The sequence below is a fragment of the Panthera leo genome, chromosome A3 (genome assembly GCF_018350215.1).
Source record: "Panthera leo isolate Ple1 chromosome A3, P.leo_Ple1_pat1.1, whole genome shotgun sequence".
In the NCBI taxonomy this organism is placed as follows: Eukaryota; Metazoa; Chordata; class Mammalia; order Carnivora; family Felidae; genus Panthera; species Panthera leo.
The window spans coordinates 14,973,675-14,995,461 of NC_056681.1; the positions used below are offsets into that span (position 1 = coordinate 14,973,675).

Here is a 21,787-nt window from a genome sequence, read left to right on the forward strand (position 1 = left end):
GCTCAGGTCATGATCTCACGGCTGGTGGGTTAGAGCCCCGCGTTGGGCTCTTGGCTGACAGCTCAGAGCCTGGAACCTGCTTCAGATTCTGTATCTCCCTCTCTCTCTCTCTCTCTCTGCCCCTTCCCCACTCGCACTCTCTTTTTTTTTTTTAATTTTTTTAAACATTTATTTATTATTGACAGACACAGAGCGTGAGCAGGGGAGGGGTAGAGAGGGGGAGACACAGAATCCGAAGCAGGCTCCAGGCTCTGAGCTGTCAGCCCAGAGCCCGACGCAGGGCTCGAACTCACAAACTGCAAGATCATGACCTGAGCCAAAGTCGGTCGCCCAAGCAACTGAGCCACCCAGGCACCCCTCTGTCTTTTAAAAATAAATAAATATTTGAAAATTTTTTAATTGTTTTAAATAAAAAATAAAAAATGCATACGAAGCACCTACTGTATCATTCGGTATTTGGTAAGTGCTCAGTAAACATTTACTAGTATGATTAATCCTCCCCAATCCTATTAGAAATTCACTGTGTGATCTTGAGCAAGTCTCTTTCTCTGGGCTTCAGTTTCCTCATCTGTAAAATGGGAAAATAGTAACCACCCTAGCTCAGGAAAGAACAGTTAAAGTATCACCTATTACTACTATTACTACATGAGCAACCGTACAACAATCGAAAAGTGTGAAGTCTGGGGCCACATTGCCTGGTTTCCAATCCCAGCTCTACCCCCTACTTAGATTCCTTTACTGCTCTGTGCCTGTTTCCTCATACCTAAAATGGAGACAATGATGGTAACTACCTCACAGGGTGGTTGTGAGGATTAAATAAATTAATGCAGGTAAAGTGCTTAGAACAGTGACTGGCACACAGTATTTTAAGTGTTGCGATTACTAAGCATACAGCACTTGGCACCTCAAGTGCTTGGGGCTTTGAAATCAGATAGACCTGCGTCTACATCCCACCCTCCTGGTGGTGTGACTTTGGACAAATCACCACCCTTCCCTGAACCTCAGCTTCCTCTTCTCTACAATGTAAGACGAGAACGACCCCTGCTTCCTTAAGGCACCATGATGCAGCAAAGTGCATGTGCAGCCTGGCACAGGGTAGGTACTCATTCAAAGTGTTTCCCTCCTCTTTCCCTCTTGGTTCCTCTTAGTACTTCTCTCAATGGTGTGCTCTGTCCTTCTGACCCAGACCCACTTCGCAGCTTCTAAGAAATCCCATCGGGGCTAAGGCCACAACTACAAACTGCATGTTTTGGTGGGAAGAACCCTGGACTGGCAGTCGGAAAACCAGGGTTGGCTTGCTTCTTTTTGTAATGGAAGGACTCTGACATGCTGTTTCCAACGTGACCTTGGGCCGTGAGCTTTCTGTCTTTGGGCCTTGGGCTCCTCAGTTCTGTTCCATGATGAGGTTGTTGCCTTTTATTTACATCATGACATTCTGCAATCTTGTGATTTGGTGCCAAAGACCAAGGTTAGGGTTGAGCCTTAGTTGGGCTGGGGATGGAATGGGTGCTGTGGGACTAGTCCTGAGTACCCCCAACATCCTTGGCAGAGGTGACTTGTCAGAGGCAGGATATACCCTAGTGGCAAGTGGTGGGGGTTGGGGGTGGCTCTGCAGAGCTGAGAAATCAGGTCCTCATTGGAAACCTGCTCAGGGAGTGCAGAACCAATCTGTCATCATCCATGTCGGCCCAGCTTTCCGGGGCTGCTCTGGGGGCCTGGTCCTGCTGGATGGGAGGTAGGGGGTGACGAGGGGACCTAGGCCATCCAGAGGCCTCATGCTTTATTCCCCCTCTCAAAGCCTGCTCCTAGTAAAGGACCAGGGAAACCCCCTCATACTCAAGTACACACAAATTTTAACAACTCAAAGCACCTTTGCCCTTTTTTAAAGAGTTTTTTTGTTTGTTTGTTTGTTTGTTTGTTTTTTTTAATAGGGAGTTTTTTGAGATTCTTCCTCTCCCATCCCATTTGTGTTTTTCAATTGAGGAAAGTAACTAGCACAACGCAGAATTAGGGACAAAGGAGAGCACCCGGCTTAAACAAAAAGTAGAGCCAAAGGTGGCATTTGCAGTATCAGGAGAAGGGCTGTACACCTTTAAATACACCTACACAGGTCTACACTGAGGAGGATTGTGGAGGAGGTCTCGACCTCCATCTCTATTAATGCAACAAATACGTAAACAAAGTTCACTAAGGGCCGCGCTTTGATTCCCTCCATTTTCCCGCATGCAGCCATCCGGGCTTGCCTCCCCAGGGCCTTGTTGTGATTTTGGACCAGCCACTTACAATCTCCCGACCCGTACAGTTCCCCATCTGGACAAGGATTATATGCTCCCCTCCCCCCAGGACATATCAAACCTAATCGGGAAGGATTCGATTAGGCTCGATAAGAGCGTTAAGTCATCGGTCACGAGCCAGGCGAAATGACTAATGATGTCTACTCCTCTCCCGCCAAGTTAAAACCTCCCGGTGGCCCACACTCTCAGGATTGGTTCCGGGAGGGGCGTGGCCAGGTCACTGAAAGCCACGCCCCCAGACGTGGGGCAGCCTTCGCCGCGCCCAACCCTGCGGCCCAGGGAAGGGACCCAGCAATGACGTCTCATAACCACTCCCAGTGTAACCCTCCGCCAAGCGAGAAAGTAGTCCCCAACCCATAGCGGACTCCGTCACCCATACTTGGCGACATATAAAATCCTAGACTCTCTCCGGACTGGACTATGGTTCTGAGGCCTCAGGGCGACCTTCCGACACACCGGAAAGCGGTCTTTCTCTGGGTCGGCGTAGGAAGTAGTTCCGGCCTACGGTGGGCCGATGGGTCCCTCCGCAGCGGGGGAAAGAGGATGGCGACCTCGTCGATGCCGGAGTCGGAAAGAAGCACGGCTACGAAAGCGTCAGGTGAGCGTCTGGTAGAGTCAGGTCGCCCCACTGCACCCTGCCGCGAAGTGGGGCCAGAATACGGGGATAGCCGGCGGCGAGCTCCCGGGCCGGCGGGGCTGTCCGAACAGGGCCCCGGGGTCCCAGGCCCTTTAGTCGCTCTCGCACTTGCCTGAGCGGAAACCCGGCGCCGCCACAAGATGGCGTCGGGCCTGGAGCGCAGGCAGCGCCGGGGACAGCCCCGAGTCGCCAGGCCCCGGGACCGTCGCTGTCAGCCCCCTCCGCATGGGAACCAGGGGAGGGGGGGAGCGAGCCACTGACCCAGGGGGCCTGCGGGCTGTACCACCGACCCTGCACCCGGGGGGACTCGGGGGGCCGAAGGGCTGAACCACTGAGCCCGGACAGGGCTCTTAGAGCGAACCACGCTGCGGGAATCATGGAGGGGAGACGAGGAGGGTCAAGATTACCGGCCACTGACCATCCTCCTGGGGCTGGGGAAAGGCTCTAGACTGGGAGGCCAGGCTTCTCGGTCCTGTTTTCCCAAAGCTCCTGTCTCTGTACACGAGAAAGCCCCTCCCCGTCGGGGACTCCGTCATTGCACCTGCGAAATGGGCACACGGGTGCAGCTAGGTGGGCCGTGGTTGCCGGGGCCGGGAAGGAGGCCCACCTGTTCCAGCCCGGGTCACCTCTTCTGGCAGAGTGAAGGATCCAGACCCTGCGAGTCCCTGTCAGGCGGCCCCCCGAGCCGATGGAGGAGAACGAAGTGGAGAGCAGTAGCGACGCGGCCCCTGGGCCTGGCCGGCCCGAGGAGCCCTCTGAGAGCGGCTTGGGCGTGGGCACCTCTGAAGCCGTGTCGGCCGACAGCAGCGACGCCGCGGCCGCCCCGGGGCCGGCTGAGGCCGACGACTCTGGCGTGGGGCAGAGCTCCGACCGCGGCAGCAGCTCTCTGGTATGGACCGTGCTGGCCGGCGTGGGTGGAGGCAGGGACCGCAGGCAGCATGCCTGGCAGTCAAGGGCAGCAGTCAGAAAGGCTGGCTTGTAACTAATATTTGGTTTTGGTTTACTGTGTGTCAGGCACCATGCCAAGCCTCTAACATGGATTTTCTCATTTAAGCCTCATACCTTGTGTTGCATATCCCTCTTTTCCACATCTTACAGGGCACAGAGAGCAAGCCGACAGAGCCAAGGTTCAAATCTAAGCAGTGGCCTTACCCACTCCACTCTCTTCCTTCTTTGAGACGCAGGTGTCCTGGTTCAAGTCTTAACCTCTACCTCCGATTCACTGGGAGACCTCTTTGAGCCTCATTCTTCTGTCTGTAAAATGGAGCAGGAATGCCTGCCTCATAGAGAATACTCTTGGAAATGCTTTGTAAAACTGTCTCCTTCTGGCTCTGCCATTCCTGGCTTTGTGATCTTGGACATGCTACCCCACTTCTAGCTCTCAGTTTTCTCATCTGTAGAGTGGGAATGATAAATACATATGCCTCAATAGGGCTTTTGTGAGGATTAAATGAATTAGCATATACAGAGCAATAGAAACAGTGCTCAGCACATAGTAAGCACTCAGTAAATATTAGCCATTACCATTGTTATTATCTGCAAGATAATGATTTCCAGGACATCACATTGTGGAGCTGCACGATGATGGACCCCATTTTGGGGTCCAGGATTTCATTAATTCAGCAGAGATGGGCCTACCATGTGCCCAGCTTGTGCTGGACCCGGGGGATACAGCAGGACACAAGACAGATGTGAGCCCGGCCTTAATGGAAAGTACCGTCTGACCTAGGACATATTACTCTAGAGTGAACCATAACGGAGGGGACACAGACAACTGCGGCACTGAGGACAGAGGGGTCCTACTTTGGCCTTGGGGGTCAGGGTTAACTTCCTAGAAGAGGTACCAAGTAAATGGTGGCGAGAAGGCTGGGCAGGAATTAACCATGGTGCAACGCTGGGAAGCATTTCAGACAGAGGAAATAGCTAATTCAAAGGCCCAGTGAAAATAGCTCTGCCTGGTTGTTGTGTGGGTGTGGGGATTATGGGGCCTCTTACCTTACCAGAGCCAGGGACCCTGAGACTTGTTCTTGTGTGGCTCTGTGACTGGAGGGCTTCTACTGGTCCTTTGTGGGGCTGACAGTGTGGATGCCTCTACTCACGGTGGCCAAGGAGCTCTATCTAGTGGGTGGCAGCTGGCCCTGCTCCATCCGTGGCTCCTAAAATCCCTGTTTCCAATCACCCAGGAGGAAGTATCTGAGAGCAGCTCCAGCACAGACCCCCTGCCCCACGGCTACCTCCCTGATTCCTCTTCTGTGTCCCGTGGGCCAGTGGAGGGAGTGACAGGCGGCCCCCCAGCACTGGTGCACTCCAGCGCTCTCCCAGACGCCAACATGCTGGTGTCCGACTGCACGGCTTCTTCCTCGGACCTGGGCTCAGCCATTGACAAGATCATCGAGTCCACCATCGGGCCAGACCTAATCCCAAGTGAGTCAGGCAGAGGGCAGTAAGAGCTGACCCACAGGGGTCTTCCTGTGGGGTCCAGCAGCACCAACCATGCAAACTTGGACACATAACCCTGCCACTCTAAGCGTATGATGGGGGAACGGTAGCCTCTGTCTCGTAGTGGTAAGTGAGGTGAGGATTTAATAAGACAGTTCAGTGTAGTGCCTGGCATGGGCATGTGATAAACACTCAATAAATATAGAAATAATAATACTTAATTTGTACTGGAGTTCGTTCTAAGCACTTTACATATGGTAGCTCATTAGTCCTCCCAGTGACCCCAAAAAATCCGGATGCTATTATCATCCTCACAGTCGAGATGAGAGTTTTGAGGTACAGAGGACCCACTGCAACCAGCAGGTGTTGGGCCATGGGCTCAGACGGTCTGACTCCAGATTCTGTACTCGTGATTGACCACACTGTACCTTCTGTTGTTAATGGTGTAAAGGCCACAGTCTTCAAATAGTCCCGGGGTGGTGTGGAAAGCCAACCCTGAGAAAGTGGTGCAGGGGCTAGGCCTTGACCTTGGAGAAGTTTGGAGACAGGAAGGGAGACTCTCCAGGTTTAGTGGTCAAAGGGGGGGCAGCTGGGGTAGCCATGGCATCTGTGTGACCGTAGGCCAGCTCCTGGGCCAGCGTGTCGTGCACACTAGACCTCCCAACAGCCCTGTTCTGGGTGGGGGCGTGGACAGGGGCAGGGCACAGATGAGGCTCAGGGGGGCAATGCAGCTGGTTCATAGTTGCATGGGTGAGCCAGAATGAATATGGGCGGTGACAGTTGTCATTGTCAGCTGGGAATCCCCTCCCCCCATCTCTGCCCAGGCTGCATCACCGTAACCAGTGCTGAGGATGGCGGAACCGAGACTGCCCGGTACCTGATCCTGCAGGGCCCGGACGATGGTGAGACCCCAGGCAGCAGACCCAGGGCGCCCTGCAGTGGGCGAGGGAGTTGGAGAGGGAGGCTCCGCCACAAACTCACTGTGTGATCCTAGCAGGTCGTCCTCTGCTCCGGGCCCTAGTTTCCCCACTGCCACTCTGGCGGGGGGTTGGGTTCTAGGATCCCTGGGCCTGCCTGGGAGGGACAGCTGTTGCTCATGGCCAACCTTCCCCTCCACCCCCCGCCCTCCGACTCCCTCACCCACCCACAGGTGCCCCCATGGCTTCGCCGATGTCCAGTTCCACCTTGGCCCACAGCCTGGCAGCCATCGAGGCCCTGGCTGACGGCCCCACATCCACATGCCTAGAGCCCCCCGAGGAGGCGCGGGGGAGGCCCAGCTCCCCAGCACAGCCGCCCCCAAGCTCTGGTACCGAGGAGCCAGACCTGCAGAGCCTGGAGGCCATGATGGAAGTGGTGGTGGTACAGCAGTTCAAGTGCAAGATGTGCCAGTACCGGAGCAGCACCAAGGCCACGCTGCTGCGCCACATGCGGGAGCGGCACTTCCGACCAGGTGCGTTGACGGCGGCCTGCCTGGCTGGGGCTGTGGGGGGGGGGGGGGGGGTGCCGCCAGCCAGACGTGGCGAGCTTCTCTTCTCTTCACAGCAGCAGCAGCAGCAACCGCAGCCGGTAAGAAGGGGCGTCTGGTAAGGAAGTGGGGTACCTCTGCCAAGACCCCAGACGAAGAGGGGCCAGAGGAGGAAGATGATGATGACATTGTCGACGCTGGTGCCATTGACGACCTAGAGGGTAGGCCACCTTAGCTCCCAGGAGTGCCATCCCCTTCCCCGTCTACAAATACCGAATTCCCTCTGGCCCACATGGAGGACTGGGAAAGAGGAATTGGTACACATGTGTGCCTCCGGTATAAAACAGGAGTTGGGGCTCTGGGGTCAGGACCTCTGTGTGCGGCTGTGGAGACTGCACGCTGAAAAAGAGCACCACTTAAGAGGGCCACGTTCACATTTGTCCAACAGAAATAGAATAAGCTGCATGTAAACTTCTTACATAGCTTTGTAGCTGTGCTTTAAAAAGTTAAACAAAAAAGATAAAATTAAGCTTTATCAGAATTATCAGTGGGTTGTTTTACTTTGCGTTTTTATACTAGTCTTCTGAAAGCCAGTATGTATTTTACACTTAATTATCTGTTACTGAAAAAAAAAAAAATTATGTGTTAGTGTAGACAAGGCACAATTTCTCGGTCGTTGCATATGGCCAGTGGCTCCTGCACTGGATAGCATAGTCGTCACAGTTTATAGACTTCATTGTTTATTCAATTATCTTCTAACAATGGCTGTGAAGTGTCTTAAGAAACGGGCACCTTTTTCTGATTTTCATAGTGGAGCTGCCTGAGTTGGCGGTAGGAGTCAGGAAAGGTGCAGAGAAAGGGGCTTGGAGAGAGGCACTCATAGTCAGCTAGTGGGAGGCCAGGAGGGCTTTTTGGAGGGAGGCATCACTGGTTGATAGGCTTGAAGGAGGAGTAGGCAGGGATGGGAAGTGGGCCTCTTCCTAGGCAAGTTGGGCCAGGGATTAGGGCTGAAAGGGCGGGTCTGGCACTGATGCCCACCTTTGCTTGCGGCCCCCACAGAGGACAGTGACTACAATCCGGCCGAGGATGAGCCCCGGGGCCGGCAGCTACGGCCCCAGCGCCCTACTCCCAGTACCCCAAGACCCCGAAGGAGACCTGGCCGGCCTCGGAAGCTGCCTCGCCTGGAGACCGCGGACCTCTCAGATGGTGAGAGTTGGTCACGTGGGGCCGTGTGGGGGGCTGAGGGATGGCCTCCTTCCCTGCTTGCTTCTGTGGAGCCCTGGGGACTGAGGGTGCCACTCAGGGCAGCACATACCAAGTCAGGGTGACCTGAAGGCCGCCTCATAAAGGGACGGTCCTCCGAGACCAAGCTTCAGAAACCCTGATAAGCAATATATCAGCTTTGTGACAGGGCCTCTCGGTGGTAAGATGTTGGAGCGCGGGAGAAGTTTGAATCTTTATAATTGAACTAAGAAGATAAGTTATAAGTGTGATTACTGAAATGAGAACAAGTCTGAGGGCTGAAACTGTGTCCAAGAAACACTGGGTTGGAGCATTACAGGCTGGGGACTAGAAAGCACGATCATGGCCATGAATGGCCCCACCACCTACTGGCTGTGTGACTCAGAGTGTGTTATTTTGCCTCTCGAATCCCCTGTTCCCTTGTTAGGAATTCAGGTGATAGCATCTGGCTTTTCGGGATCGCTTTAAGGGGTAAACATACACACACAAAAACACATGATAACTGTTTTTGTATGTGCTGTATAGGGGAGATTGTTACACATTTTCAGTGTCTTTTTTAAGAATAGCGTTTTATTAAGGTCTGTATGGGAAGGCACACACATCCTAAGTGCAAGGCTTAGGGAATTTTCACAAGATGAATGCACCTGTGTAGCTGAGCATCCCAATCAAGAAGCAGGATGTTGCCAGCATTGTCTATGTCACTTTTAATTTTTAAAACATTGCATTGGAATACAATGGATGTTTTTGAATAGGTAGCACATTCAGACTATTCAGACTTCAAAAGGTTAGGAGTGCGTGCAGTGATGCTCTGTCTTCTCTCTTCCTCCCATCTGCCCTCCAGCCACCCGGCCTCCCTAAAGAAAGCCAATGTTAAAGTACTGCTGTCGTTCCCAGACCCTAGAATGTTCCCATGAGGTCACTAGAGCAGCACTTATCGTCTCCATCTGACAGATGGGAAAATGAGACTCAGAGAGGCGCGAGGAGGCACCGAAGTCTGGTGTCAGAGCTGAGCTGGCACACGGGTCTCTTGACGGGGAGGTCGCCAGCTCTCTTGCTGCTGCCGCAGACCGTCCTGTTTAAGTTGTGCCGTCTAGCAGCATGTCAGTTGCAGGAGGGGCCTGTGTCCACCCTGCCCTCTGGCGCGGGCTGCCTGCGTCTGTCCCACGGCCTGACGTGCCCATCAGTGGTCTGTGACAGTGGTTGAAGGAAGTATTTTGGCTGGCCTCTGGCACACCTGTCCGTGTCTGTCCTGGTGCGTCCGTGGCTGATTTGCCACCATGTGCGTGACAGGTGTGGAAGGAGAGCCTCTAGTGAGTTCCCAGAGCGGACAGAGCCCACCGGAGCCTCAGGATCCCGAGGCACCCAGCTCCTCCGGCCCGGGATGCCTGGTTGCCCTGGGCAAGGCCGATAGGGGCCCCGTGGAACCCGGCGTGAGCCAGTCGGATGCAGAGAACGCAGCCCCCTCTTGCCAGGATGAGCCCGATGCCCCACCCCGCCGCCGGGGCCAACCCTCCAGGCGCTTCCTCGGCAAGAAATACCGCAAGTATGTGGAGCAGAGATGAGGGTAGGGGGAGACAGCCCGGCGGCCCCAGCCCAGCCACACCTCTTCCCAACACCCTCCTGGCAGGTATTATTACAAGTCACCCAAACCGCTCCTGAGGCCCTTCCTGTGCCGCATCTGCGGCTCCCGCTTCCTGTCCCATGAGGACCTGCGCTTCCACGTCAACTCCCACGAGGCCGGGGACCCCCAGCTCTTCAAGTGCCTGCAGTGCAGCTATCGCTCCCGCCGCTGGTCCTCGCTCAAGGTGCGCGGCGGGGAAGGGCAGGCGCGGCACGGGACCAACGTGAAGGTGCCAGGAGGGAGTGGAGTTGACGGGTCGTTCGCTGGCACCTTCTGCCCCTTCGCAGGGCACGTGCCTGGCCGCTGCCGTGCTGAAGGAGCTGAGGGGGGAGCCGCGGGCACTTCCGCAGGCTGCACGCGGCATAGTGGCGTCGCATCTTCAGGGGGGCTGTTCACGCCGCAGCCAGCACTGACGTGCCTGTTCACCACACGCACTGGCAGATGGCAGGGAAACGGGCTTTCCCTGATTCTGTGTGTTAGAAAGTTTTCCGGTAGGTGGCCGTCAGGTGTCTCAAGAAAGGGGCTCTTTTTTTATCATTTATCCAAAAGCGCCAGTGGGCTTGCTGTGACCCTGAGCCGTTTTTATCCAGTACCTGGGCCTGGCAGGCAGGCACGCACGCTCGGGTTCCAGGCTTGCGCAGCCTGGAGAGGCTGTAGGTATCGATAGTGCCATTGTACTGACCCAGGAAACCGTGGCTTGGCCAAAGTGAGGCAGAGAATTGGCCGCGGTGGGGAGTGGGGGCCACCCGAAGCACAGCTGGTCAAAGCCCCCGTGCTTTCTGCACGCGGTAGTTCCTCCCCAGACAGGGCCCCGTGACCTGGAAGTTGTTCTCCGGAGCCCTAACGGGGCTGGGCTGTGCCGGAGTACGCTGGGGCCGTGCCGCTTGGGTTTGGCTCCAGGCTCCGCTGTTCACAGGGTCACCGTGGGACCCCAGCACGTCCCTTCCCTGTGAGCCTCAGTTTCTGCCTCCGTCAGGTGGTGAGCTGGCACAGGGCCTGGTGCCAAGTAGGTGCCCGTGTTGGGGAGAGTCCCCAGCCCTCACAGGCTCTCCGGCCCTTCCTGCACTCGTTCTGGGAGCAGCTCTGAGGCTGTGGGCACAGGTTGGCGGGGAGGGGGAAGCCAGCCCCAGCCCACTATCCTCTTGCCTCTGTCCTAGGAGCACATGTTCAATCACGTGGGCAGTAAGCCCTACAAGTGTGGCGAATGCAGCTATGCCAGCGTCTACCGGAAGGACGTGGCCCGGCACGCAGCCGTGCACAGCCGAGACCGGTCAGTGTGCGTGGGTGGGGTGGGCCAGGGCAGGAAGCAGAGGCCCGGCGTGACCACATTCCCCCTTTACTGAGCACCTGCTCTGGGCCACACTATTCACAGCACGGCATAGACCTGCGAAAGATAAGGCCGTTCATCCCAGCTCATGTGGCTCAGAGCAGTAGCAGGGCCTGAAGGGTTCTTGTTCCGTCTCTTCCCTGCTATGAGCTTTGTAAGATGGGGACAGTCATTGTTGAGGGGATTAAAGGAGCTCAGTAAATGATCTAAAGATCTTGTAGACTCCCGACTCTCAGCACTGACAGAGCAGACATGGGACAGATGGGTGGAGGAAAATCCTTAGGGGCCCTGTGATTGCTCACTACGTTGTCGTTAGATCTACAGCTTTGGGAAGGAGTTCACTCTGCTTAGGGTGGTACGTGAGCAGAGGTCGGATACAGGAATTCAGGAGAAAAGTGACTTTCAAATTGTGCTTGTGGGAAAGGTTGCTCTCCATGATGCTAATGGGTTTTCTTAAGAAAAGGGGAGAGCGGAAGTAAGATTAGAGACACCAGGTTGAACACCTGCTTCGCCAGCTCTTTTCTACAGGACTTCTCAGGGCCTTTAAAATGCACGTGTATTTTGTGACAGGAAGAAGGCACCATTCTAGAATTTGTTTACAGCGTGCCTCTTAGCATTTCCTAGCAAACTCCACTTGGGGAAGCCCTATTCTGAGAGAAGGGCTTGGCTGGGCAGAAGGGACACTCAGGGCTGAGACGGTCCGGTCAATGTGAGAGAGTTTGTGGTGGGGTTGGGGAAGCAGTGGTCTAACCTCTATGCCTTTCTTCCTCAGGAAGAAGAGGCCAGATCCGGTGAGTCTGGGGCCTGTCCTGGGAAGGGAGCCTGCTTGAGGGCTGCTTATCAGGTGGGGGCAGGAGGTGAGGTCTCCCCCTCTCTCCTCCCCTTCTCTCTTCATCTGGTCCCGTCTTGTCCCTTCCCAGACTCCGAAGCTGAGCTCCTTCCCGTGCCCTGTGTGTGGCCGTGTGTACCCCATGCAGAAGAGACTCACACAGCACATGAAGACACACAGCACTGAGAAGCCCCACATGTGTGACAAGGTGGGTGGGGCCAAGGGCTGGGGGCAGGGGCTCAGGGTCTCCCTGGGCAATCTCCCATCTCTAACTCACCCTACCCCTCACAGTGTGGAAAGTCTTTTAAGAAGCGCTACACCTTTAAGATGCACCTGCTCACACATATCCAGGCTGTCGCCAACCGCAGGTATATTCCTAAGGAGGTCCCTGGGGCTGGAGCACCCCACCCGACCCCACCACTGAGCTTTCCTCCAACCACCTCCAGGTTCAAGTGCGAGTTCTGTGAATTTGTTTGTGAGGACAAGAAGGCACTGCTGAACCACCAGCTGTCCCACGTCAGCGACAAGCCATTCAAATGCAGCTTTTGCCCCTACCGCACCTTCCGAGAGGACTTCCTGCTCTCCCATGTGGCTGTTAAGCACACAGGTCAGGCCAGCCCCACCCTGGCCTGAGGGCAAGTTGGTGAGCCCTCCACTTGCCATGCCCCTAGGCGGCAGGCTCGGCTTTGTCCTCTTCCTCCCCCTCGGCAGCCAGCCGGGCTTCTCAGGTGTCAGGACATCCCCTCTGGGGTGTCACCAGCTCTCTTGGGCTAAGCCAGCTCTTCTCTGTGTGGCCAAGGGCTAACTTGCTATGAGAGGGAGTCAGAGCACCTACCATGTGGTGGTTGCCAAAGTGAGTTCTGTTTGTGTCTGGAGCCCTGTCTGTACTGGGCGCTGGGTGCTGGGGAAGAGGAGTTTCTGGAGGCCCCAGTCTCACACGTGAAGTGGGAGAAGCAGCGTCACATGCTCGGCCCACAGAAGGCGGACAGAACAGTCGGTTCTTTCTCCTCCTCGCGCGCAGCCCTCTGATGGGCACGCTAGAGATGAGACACCGTGGTGGGCCAGATCCCTGTCTACCCGGGAGGGATGGTTCGTAGAAGTGTGTGGTCACCTGACATGAAAATAAGACGCTCCTGGGAAGGCTGGGAGTGCCGGAGGTGGGCCTGGTTCCTCTCTGTCCTGGCCCAGCAGATCGGACAGCGGCGTGTGTTGGGAGCGAAGCCCCAGCAGTGAATCCCTCAGAGGGGTCCTTGGGACTACGGAAGGCTTCCCAGAGAGGGTGGGGAAGCCTAAGCGTCCCTTCCCGTGTGCCTGCAGGGGCCAAGCCCTTCGCCTGTGAGTACTGCCATTTCAGCACCCGGCACAAGAAGAACCTCCGCCTGCATGTACGGTGCCGGCACGCAAGCAGCTTCGAGGAGTGGGGGCGGCGCCACCCTGAGGAGCCCCCTTCCCGCCGTCGCCCCTTCTTCTCTCTGCAGCAGATCGAGGAGCTGAAGCAGCAGCACAGCGCGGCCCCCGGGCCACCCGCCAGCTCCCCAGGGCCTCCTGAGGTAAGCTCCGCCAAGCAGGCAGCAGATAGAAGGGACTGGGGAGCATGGGCCAGGATGACCGTGTCCTGTCACCCCTCCAGTCCCTGGCATCCTCATTTACACATTGAGGTGACAAAATGGCCCCAGCTTCTCCAGTTGAGCAGATGGGGTCACAAACATGTCAGCCCTAAGCTCAGAGTGGGCGTGGCTTTCCAGTGCTAGTAATAGAGAATGGAAATATGAGTTTAATTGTGGCAATAGTTCATTTTTCTCTTGCATAAAAGAAGTCCAAAGGTTAGCAGTTTAGAGCTAGTTTGGCAGCTCTGTGGTCAGTCATCAGGGACCAAGTTCTCTCAGTATTTTTTCCCAGTCATCCTAGGCATACGACTTTCATCTTTGTGGTTGCCTCATGGTCCAGTATAGCTGCAGGAGCTCCAGCCTTCTAGCCACATCCCAGGCAAGAAGCAGGAGGAAGGGATGGGAGAAGGGCAGAAAGGAAGCCTGCCATCTCTCCCGTCTGTCTTCCTCGTGAACTTAACCGGAAGCTCCTGCTTAGCCACAAAGCCACGCTTTACCTAGCTGCAAGGCAGGCTGAGAAGTATAGTCTCATAGCTGAGTATACCACCTACTCTTTTTGTGCGCCAGAAGATGGACCACTGCGAAGTGCTGGTAGAACACAGCCTCTAGTGTCAGTCTTGTGTTCAGACCCCAGTTCTGCTACTTACTCGCTGTGGGATTTTAAGCAGTCGCTTCATTTCTCTGAGCCTCGGTCAGTTCATCTGTGGCACCGAACTGATAAATACCTGGCATTGTAGTTGTGTGAAGATGAGACAAGCCGGCAGATGTGAAGTGCCTGACACAGAGGAGGTGCTTGGTAACCAGTGCTCGAATCTGAGCTGCCCCCTCTCAGGTTTGGCCACACCCCACCCCGCAGATTCCCCCAGAGGCAGCACCTTTCCAGGCACCTGAGACCCCCCCACTGCTCTGTTCCGACACCCTTGGTGGCGCCACCATCATCTACCAGCAAGGTGAGCCCTGGGGGAGCGGGGGAGCCTGGGGAGCGGGGCAGGGGCGGGGCACGTGCCAGGGCTGGAGGAGGGAGAGAGGGGGCCCCGGCCCATCCTAAGGCTCAGGTCTCACCCGACCCAGGAGCTGAGGAGTCAACGGCAATGGCCACGCAGACAGCCTTGGATCTGCTGCTGAACATGAGTGCTCAGCGGGAGCTGGGGGGCACAGCCCTGCAGGTGAGCTGCCCGGGGCCGCCGCCTCCCCCGTGCCGCCACCTTAGGCGCCCGCTGTGCACTGGACACTGGGAGGGGAGGAGGGTGGTGAGGCAGACGTGCCCTGCCCTCGGGGTGCGCCCAGTTAACTGGGAGACGGTCCACTGAAACCCTGTGGGCAAACACAGAGGAGGGGGACCCACTGTGCCAGGGAGGTCAGAGGGGCTTCCGCTCAGCTCCAGTCACCAGCGGCCTCTGCCAGGCTGAGCGGTAAGCGCTGCTCTCGTGGCTTCTGGGGTCCCGCTGGTTCAGGTCTCCTAGCTCTGCGGCCGCCCTGTACTGCAGGTCCCGGCCAGCTTCTCATCCAGCCTAGCACCCTCGTTCCGCGACACCCCCTCCCACAGCCCGGAGGCTCCCAAGGCTCCCTCCCCTCTAGCCTGTCTTAGCCCTGAACCTCATGCCCAGCAGACCCCCTGCCCCCAGCTCATCATCTTCACTTCTGCCGCCTTCTGGCCGCCTGGGGTCACCCTTCCACTACCCCTGCCCTGCCCGCACTGCACACCCCACACTCCTCTAAGGTAGGGAGAGGTTTGTTATCGGTCTCCCAGCCTCTCGAAAAGATGTAGAATGTGTGTTGAGATGATAAATTCCAGGAACTGGGAGCAATGATGTGCTTCCAGGGGCTGGAGGGCAGACAGAACTCTGTGGAGGGGGGGAGCCTGGTATTGGGCCTGGGGACCTCCGTAGGGTTTCATTATGCCTTTGGGGGTGTTTGGAAGTTCTACGTTTTTAGTTAGTTAAATCAGTCTTTCATGGTTTTTGCCTTTGATATCATCCCTAGAAAGGCCTGTAATCACCCCAAGATTATATAAACATTCGTATATTCTTCTTAGGGTTTCTTTCTGCTTAGGGTTTCATTTTTTTACACTTAAATGTTTACTCCACCTGGAATTTATTTTTGGTGTATACAGAAAGGTAGGGGACTCGCTTTTTTTTTTTCCCAAAAGTTGTACAGTGTAGTATATCAAATCTTCCCCTGTGGTTGGAAATGTCTGCTTTATCACGTTCTAGATTCCCATATATATAGGAGCCCATTTCTATACAAGTTCTGTTTTATTGCTGTCTGTTGTTCTCATGCCAGTTTTTTTTTTTTTTAAATCTGATTACAAAAACATATGTTAAACCAAAATGACCATTAGGAAATGTTCTATACAGAAAGTGAAAGTCCTGAACTCCCCCCCCCCCCCCCCCCCCCCCCCCAGCGGCAAATAGGCATGTCTCCAGTTTTGACCACATACAGGCTAACATGGAGACATTGTTTCTAAAAAAAGATGGGATCACACAATTCATGCTCATCAACACCTCCGCTTTTGCTTGCTCGGGAGTGTGTGAGGCGTGGCCTGGCCGGCACACAGAGTCCTCTCTGTTACTGTTCCCATTTCACATCCCCAGGCCACTACACCGTAGAGATGCTGTGAGCGCGTGAGCGCGTTCCGTCCTATATTGCTTGGGTTTCCAGCTTTTTGTCAATCAGGGCAGTGCTTTAGTGCACATTTCAGGTGGTCCTAAAACATTCTTCAGTTGTAAAAAAAAAAAGCCTCCTAGAAGTAGAATCGGCGGGTCTGAAGGTGTGAAGCCTCATAAAAAGACAGTTTATGTGACCACCTCTCGAACTGCGCTCCCTTCCACCCTTGCCAATGCTTGGGTATCCCGAGCTTTAGAAATGTCTTCCGCATGGCAGAAGTATGTTTCATGGTTTTGGTTTTTTATATATATAATTTTATAACCGTAAATGAGTTTGAACTATGTTCGTAGACCATTTTATTTTCTGACTTGTGTCCTGTATCTGTTTTTCTATTGTTGGTGTTTTTAGCGTCACTTTGCAGGAGCTCTTTGCAGATGAGGGAGACTCCCCTTTTCTCGTATTTATTGTTAAATACCCCCTCCCCCCATTTCTTTGTTTTCTAATTGCAGTTTATGGTTTGTTTTGCTGTAGGCTTTAGCATCTTTTTCTGTCACGATTATAGAAAAATCTTCCCACCCCAGATCATAAAATATTCATCCACATTTTCTTTTCATATACTTAGAGTTTTATTACATTTCGGTCTTTAATCTATTTGAAGCAGGCTCTGGAGCAAGATGTGAGGTCAAGCTTTTTTCTTCTTAAATGGTTTGCTAGCTGTCCCTTTACCAGGATTTCTCAATCTTGGCCTTTTGTGCCAGATAGTTCTTCGTTGTGGGGGCTATCCTGTGCGTTGTGGGGTTGTCAGCTGCATCTCTGCAGATAACTCCTAGGTGCCAGGACCACCCCTCTTCCGATTGTGACCACCAGAGAATGTCTCCAGACGTTGCCCGACGCCCAGGGAGGGCAGGGTTGCTCTCCCCGGGTCTTGTTTCTTTGCAGGTGCCAGGCAGGGCTGGGAGAGCCAGGGGGTGTGTTAGATCACACAGTGGGGTTTGTACAAATGAGTGGTGGTGGCACGGGCCCTGGCCAGTGTGGGTGAGCTGTGAGGCCCCGCGTGCCAGCCTCTGTACCTGCTTATAACACCCTCTGGTTCCCTCACAGGTGGCCGTGGTGAAGTCGGAGGACGTGGAAGCAGAGTTAGCCTCCCCTGGCGAGCAGCCTTCCCCGGCAGGTGCCGCTCCCCAAGTGGTCACCCTCCACGTGGCAGAGCCGGGGAGCAGCCTGGCAGCAGAGAGTCAGCTGGGTGCCCCCGACCTGCCCCAGATCACCCTGGCACCCGGTCCATTTGGTGGGACTGGCTACAGTGTCATCACAGCACCCCCTATGGAGGAGGGGACATCGGCTCCTGGCACACCTTACAGGTGAGACCTGCTGCCCGCAAGACCCCCTTCAGCCATTTACAAGGTGTGCTGGGAGGTGCCAGAGAAGGGCTCTACCTGCTCGAGCTTAGTTGGCAGGAGGCGAAAATCCTAATACATACCATGTGATTAGCCATCGGAGTCTCTCTTGTTAGGAGGTTGGAAGCTACTATTTTTTGGTCTCGTAGATGTTCCAGGCACTAGACCTAAACACCTAAACATTTGGTGCACTCACCAAAACCATTCTCGTGAGATCCAGGTGTCCCTCATCTCACAGGTGAGGAAATAGGCCAGGGACATGGAATAACTTACCTAAGGTCAGATATGTAGTGAGGAGTCGAACTTTGGGTTCCAAAACCATGTGCCCTTTGTTCTGGGTGATCCCTGAACACACCTGGGTGATTCCAGTTCTGACCTCCAGAGCCAGCTCGGGCTCCTTGCCGGCATTGGAGGCCTGACAGCTGCCCTGTGTCCTCCACACCCAGCAAGTTCAGGGCAGAAAGACTGTGTGCTCGCTGCACTCCTGGGCAGCCTAAGAAAGCCCTTAATCCAAGCACCAAAGTACCACAGTGTGTGGCCGGGGTGGAAAGCAGGACCCCTGGGCTGGCGGCAGGCAGCCCAGTCTCCACATCTGCCCTCCACTCTCGGCCCCTGCTTGCCTCCCATGCTGGCCCACCCGCTGCCGCACTCGGCCAGACCCGGGCTGGAGCGCTGGGCTTCGCTGCCTCACCGCCATCACCCCTCAGTTGATGACTTGCTCGGGGAAGAGGACTCCTGTGGCCTTCCATCCCCTCCTAGAACCCCACCTCATTCCTCCCCCCACTCGGTGCCCACAGCGAGGAGCCCCCAGGGGAGGCAGCCCAGGCCGTGGTCGTGAGCGACACCCTGAAAGAAGCTGGCACCCACTACATCATGGCAGCCGATGGGACGCAGCTGCACCACATTGAGGTGAGGCTTGGGGTGGCTGACCCCGCCCCCGCTCCCCGTCAGTCCCCCCCCCCCCCCAATCCTCCCCAGTCCGTCATGCGCCCCCATCTGTCTACAGCTGACTGCAGATGGTTCCATCTCCTTCCCGAGTCCGGATTCGCTGGCCCCTGGAGCCAAGTGGCCGCTGCTGCAGTGTGGAGGGCTGCCCAGAGATGGCCCTGAGCCCCCATCTCCAGCCAGGACCCACCGGGTGGGAGACCCCCAGGGCTCTGCCTCCCCACCTCCTGCAGCCAGCAAAGCCCCGGGCCTGGTAGTACCCCCCTCACCGCCACCTGCAGGCACGGCATCATCAAAGAAGTTTTCCTGCAAGATCTGTGCCGAGGCCTTCCCTGGCCGAGCAGAGATGGAGAGTCACAAACGAGCCCACGCCGGGCCTAGTGCCTTCAAGTGCCCCGACTGCCCCTTCAGTGCCCGCCAGTGGCCCGAGGTCCGGGTAGGTGCTGCCCCCTGGTGCTCATCTGGCCACTTGTTTGTGTAACAGACTTTAACTGAACACCGCAAGCCGGGCCCGCTGTCCCTCTCTGGGGTCGGAGAGGACTCTGAGGCCTCGGCATTGAGGGAGCTCTGTCTGGTGGGGAAGCAAACCAGATGGTGTGACTAATGCCCCACGGTGTCCCCAGTGTGAACAGAATGCATATGGCGGAGCAGAGACAAACCGGGAACAGGTCGCGTGGACTCGGGGTGCTGGCAACAACCAGGCTGGGCCCGTAGGGGCAAAGGCACAGGCACGGCAGCACCAGGCACGTTTAGGGAAACACAAGGCCTCTAGAGTAGGGAACGCACACGGTACGAGGAAGGTGGTGGAGACCATGGAGAAGGCGAGGAGGGAGCAGTTCTGGGTAGGAGGCGGGGGTCCCTTTTGAGGACCACCAGTTTTCACTGCCACCGTGCACCAGATCCTCACAGCAGCTCAGTGAGGGGAGCAGGGCCTAGAACCCTAGAACATCAGGGCTGGAGGAGACCTCCAGGGAGGGGTTCCTTCATCTGAACCTGTACCTTACGTGACAGGGCGGTAACCTGAATCTAAGCAGGGACACGACTTCCTAAGTGACCTGATGGCGGGGCCTGTGGCTTTGCCCTCTCTTGGCACACAGCAGCACCAGGTCTTGGTCTGGTTTGTACTTGTCACCCAGTTCTTCCATCTGAGGACAGACTCCCCAACAGTTGTCTCGGTGGGAGGCTGCTTGTCCTCACCTGGCCAGTGCCCCTGACTCTGCTTCTGCTCCAGGCCCACATGGCACAGCACTCGAGCCTGCGGCCCCACCAGTGCAGCCAGTGCAGCTTTGCCTCCAAGAACAAGAAGGACCTGCGGCGACACATGCTGACCCACACCAACGAGAAGCCTTTTGCGTGCCATCTCTGTGGGCAGCGGTGAGGCTGGGGACAGGCGGGTAGGGGCTGCTGGGCACGCGTGACGGGACTGCCCTGAGCCTTCTTCCCTCCCCCACAGTTTCAACCGGAATGGGCATCTCAAGTTCCATATCCAGCGGCTGCACAGTCCTGATGGGAGAAAGGCGGGGACACCTACTGCCCGGACCCCAGGCCGGACCCCCACCCAGACCATCATCCTGAACAGTGATGATGACACGCTGGCCACGCTGCACAGTGAGCCGCCCCTGGGAGACCAGGGTGGGTGCTGGGGCACCTCAGGTTTCCCTGGATCCGCTGTGTGAGCACCCTCTCTTCTCTGCCCAGCTGCACTCCAGTCCGGTCATGGGGTCCTGGGGCCAGAGCGGCTACAGCAGGCACTGGGCCAGGAACACATCATTGTCGCCCAAGAGCAGACAGTGACCAATCAGGTGAGAGCCTGGATTGGGGCCCTGCTGGCAAGTCACAGGCTGGGGTGGGGGCACACAGAGCTGAGGCTAGAGCTGACTTGGTCCTGGCAGGAAGAAGCCACCTATATCCAAGAGATCACCACAGCTGATGGCCAGACAGTACAGCATCTGGTTACCTCTGACAACCAGGTGAGCACCTGCTCAGCCAGGAGAGCCCGCCCTGCCCCTCCCCCAGACTCCACTCTGGGGAGGACCAGTACTTCCCCAACCACTCCTCCCAGGGTCTGTGCGGCTGCCATCGTTGATGGTGGGTGTCCCTGGCCCCCTGCTCAATCTTCCTGGTTCAGCAGGGCCCCCAGCGCCTGCCTCTTCTCCACCCTTCTCCAGGTACAATACATCATCTCCCAGGACGGAGTCCAGCACCTGCTCCCCCAGGAATATGTCGTGGTTCCAGAGGGCCATCACATCCAGGTGGGCCAGGCCTGGGCAGGGATGGGAATGAGGGGAGGGGTGGACAGCCTCTTCAATCACCAGATCGGCTTCCTCTCTCCAGGTACAGGAAGGCCAGATCACACACATCCAGTATGAACAGGGGGCCCCGTTCCTCCAGGAGTCCCAGGTAGGACCTTTGGGGAATTGTGCAGAGTTGGGGCAGAGGCAGTACTCCTCCAAGGCCACATCTCACTGGCTTCTCCCCTCTAGATCCAGTATGTGCCCGTGTCCCCAGGCCAGCAGCTTGTCACACAGGCCCAACTGGAGGCGGCAGCACACTCAGCAGTCACAGGTATGGGGTGGGACCCTGAAAACCATGGGGACCCAGCCCCAGCTTCTGGGGCCTCAGGCTCACCGTCCTTTCCCCTCCCCTGGCAGCGGTGGCCGATGCTGCTATGGCCCAAGCCCAGGGCCTGTTTGGCACAGAAGAGGCAGTGCCTGAACACATCCAACAGCTGCAGCACCAGGGCATCGAGTACGACGTCATCACCCTGACCGATGACTGAGCCCCAAGGGCCCAACGCAGACCGTGGATATTGGGGCCAGCCATGTTAGGGGTGGGGGGACCCAGTGGGACTCACCTCCCTGTTCCACCTTAGGGTCTCCAGACACTGGGCAGCCAGCATCCTGTCACTCTAAGAGAGCCAGACCTGTGCTGCTGGCTTTAGGGGACAGCCATGGGCCCCAGCCAGGACATGCGGGGTGCCCTAGCCTGCAGGCAGGCTTTGGGGAGAAAACTTTATTTTTGTTTGGATGGACCCACTGGCCCCTCAGTCTCAATAAAGGGACCAGAGTCCAGTCCTGACCATCTTACTTTGTCGGCAAGGACTTGGGAAACAGAGAGGAAGAGCCTGTCACAGCTCCCAGGAGCTGCCAAGCCCCACAGTGCGGCCTGCCCGGCCTCTCAAAGTGCAGTGGCCCGACAGCAGGGCAGGCCCTTGGGGCAGAGGCCTGATACTGGGACAGATGGCTGAGCTGGTAAGAGCCCCCTAACCCCCACCCCCCAGCACCTTCAGACCCTCTTCCTCCCCTGGGCTCCAGGGGGACATCTGCTCCATGCCTAGAGGTCCTCAGGACAGCTCAGCCGGGTGCCTGTCTGTACAG

The 21,787-nt window shown here is 56.3% G+C and overlaps 1 protein-coding gene across 3 annotated transcripts; it reads left to right on the plus strand.

The window, feature by feature from the left end:
• Window positions 1-2,559: 2,559 nt before the first annotated feature.
• ZNF335 (zinc finger protein 335) lies at window positions 2,560-21,629 on the plus strand. Of its 3 annotated transcripts, none has more exons than XM_042930803.1 (28): window positions 2,560-2,892; window positions 3,570-3,820; window positions 5,115-5,355; window positions 6,195-6,272; window positions 6,521-6,820; window positions 6,916-7,056; window positions 7,895-8,041; window positions 9,368-9,620; window positions 9,705-9,882; window positions 10,856-10,968; window positions 11,798-11,816; window positions 11,946-12,062; window positions 12,146-12,222; window positions 12,301-12,461; window positions 13,172-13,404; window positions 14,318-14,411; window positions 14,533-14,627; window positions 17,170-17,429; window positions 18,263-18,374; window positions 18,472-18,846; window positions 19,642-19,784; window positions 19,864-20,018; window positions 20,109-20,212; window positions 20,303-20,380; window positions 20,579-20,662; window positions 20,745-20,810; window positions 20,894-20,975; window positions 21,062-21,629. In XM_042930803.1, the coding sequence occupies exons 2-28, from the start codon at window positions 3,620-3,622 to the stop codon at window positions 21,187-21,189; spliced, it is 4,035 nt and encodes a 1,344-aa protein (XP_042786737.1). In that variant the 5' UTR covers window positions 2,560-2,892; window positions 3,570-3,619; the 3' UTR covers window positions 21,190-21,629. The 3 variants fall into 3 exon arrangements, with proteins under 3 accessions (XP_042786737.1, XP_042786735.1, XP_042786736.1); XM_042930801.1 differs by having other exon boundaries at window positions 2,561-2,892; window positions 6,913-7,056; window positions 21,062-21,628; XM_042930802.1 differs by lacking the exon at window positions 2,560-2,892 and having other exon boundaries at window positions 2,901-3,820; window positions 6,913-7,056; window positions 21,062-21,628.
• The last annotated feature ends 158 nt before the right edge of the window (window positions 21,630-21,787 follow it).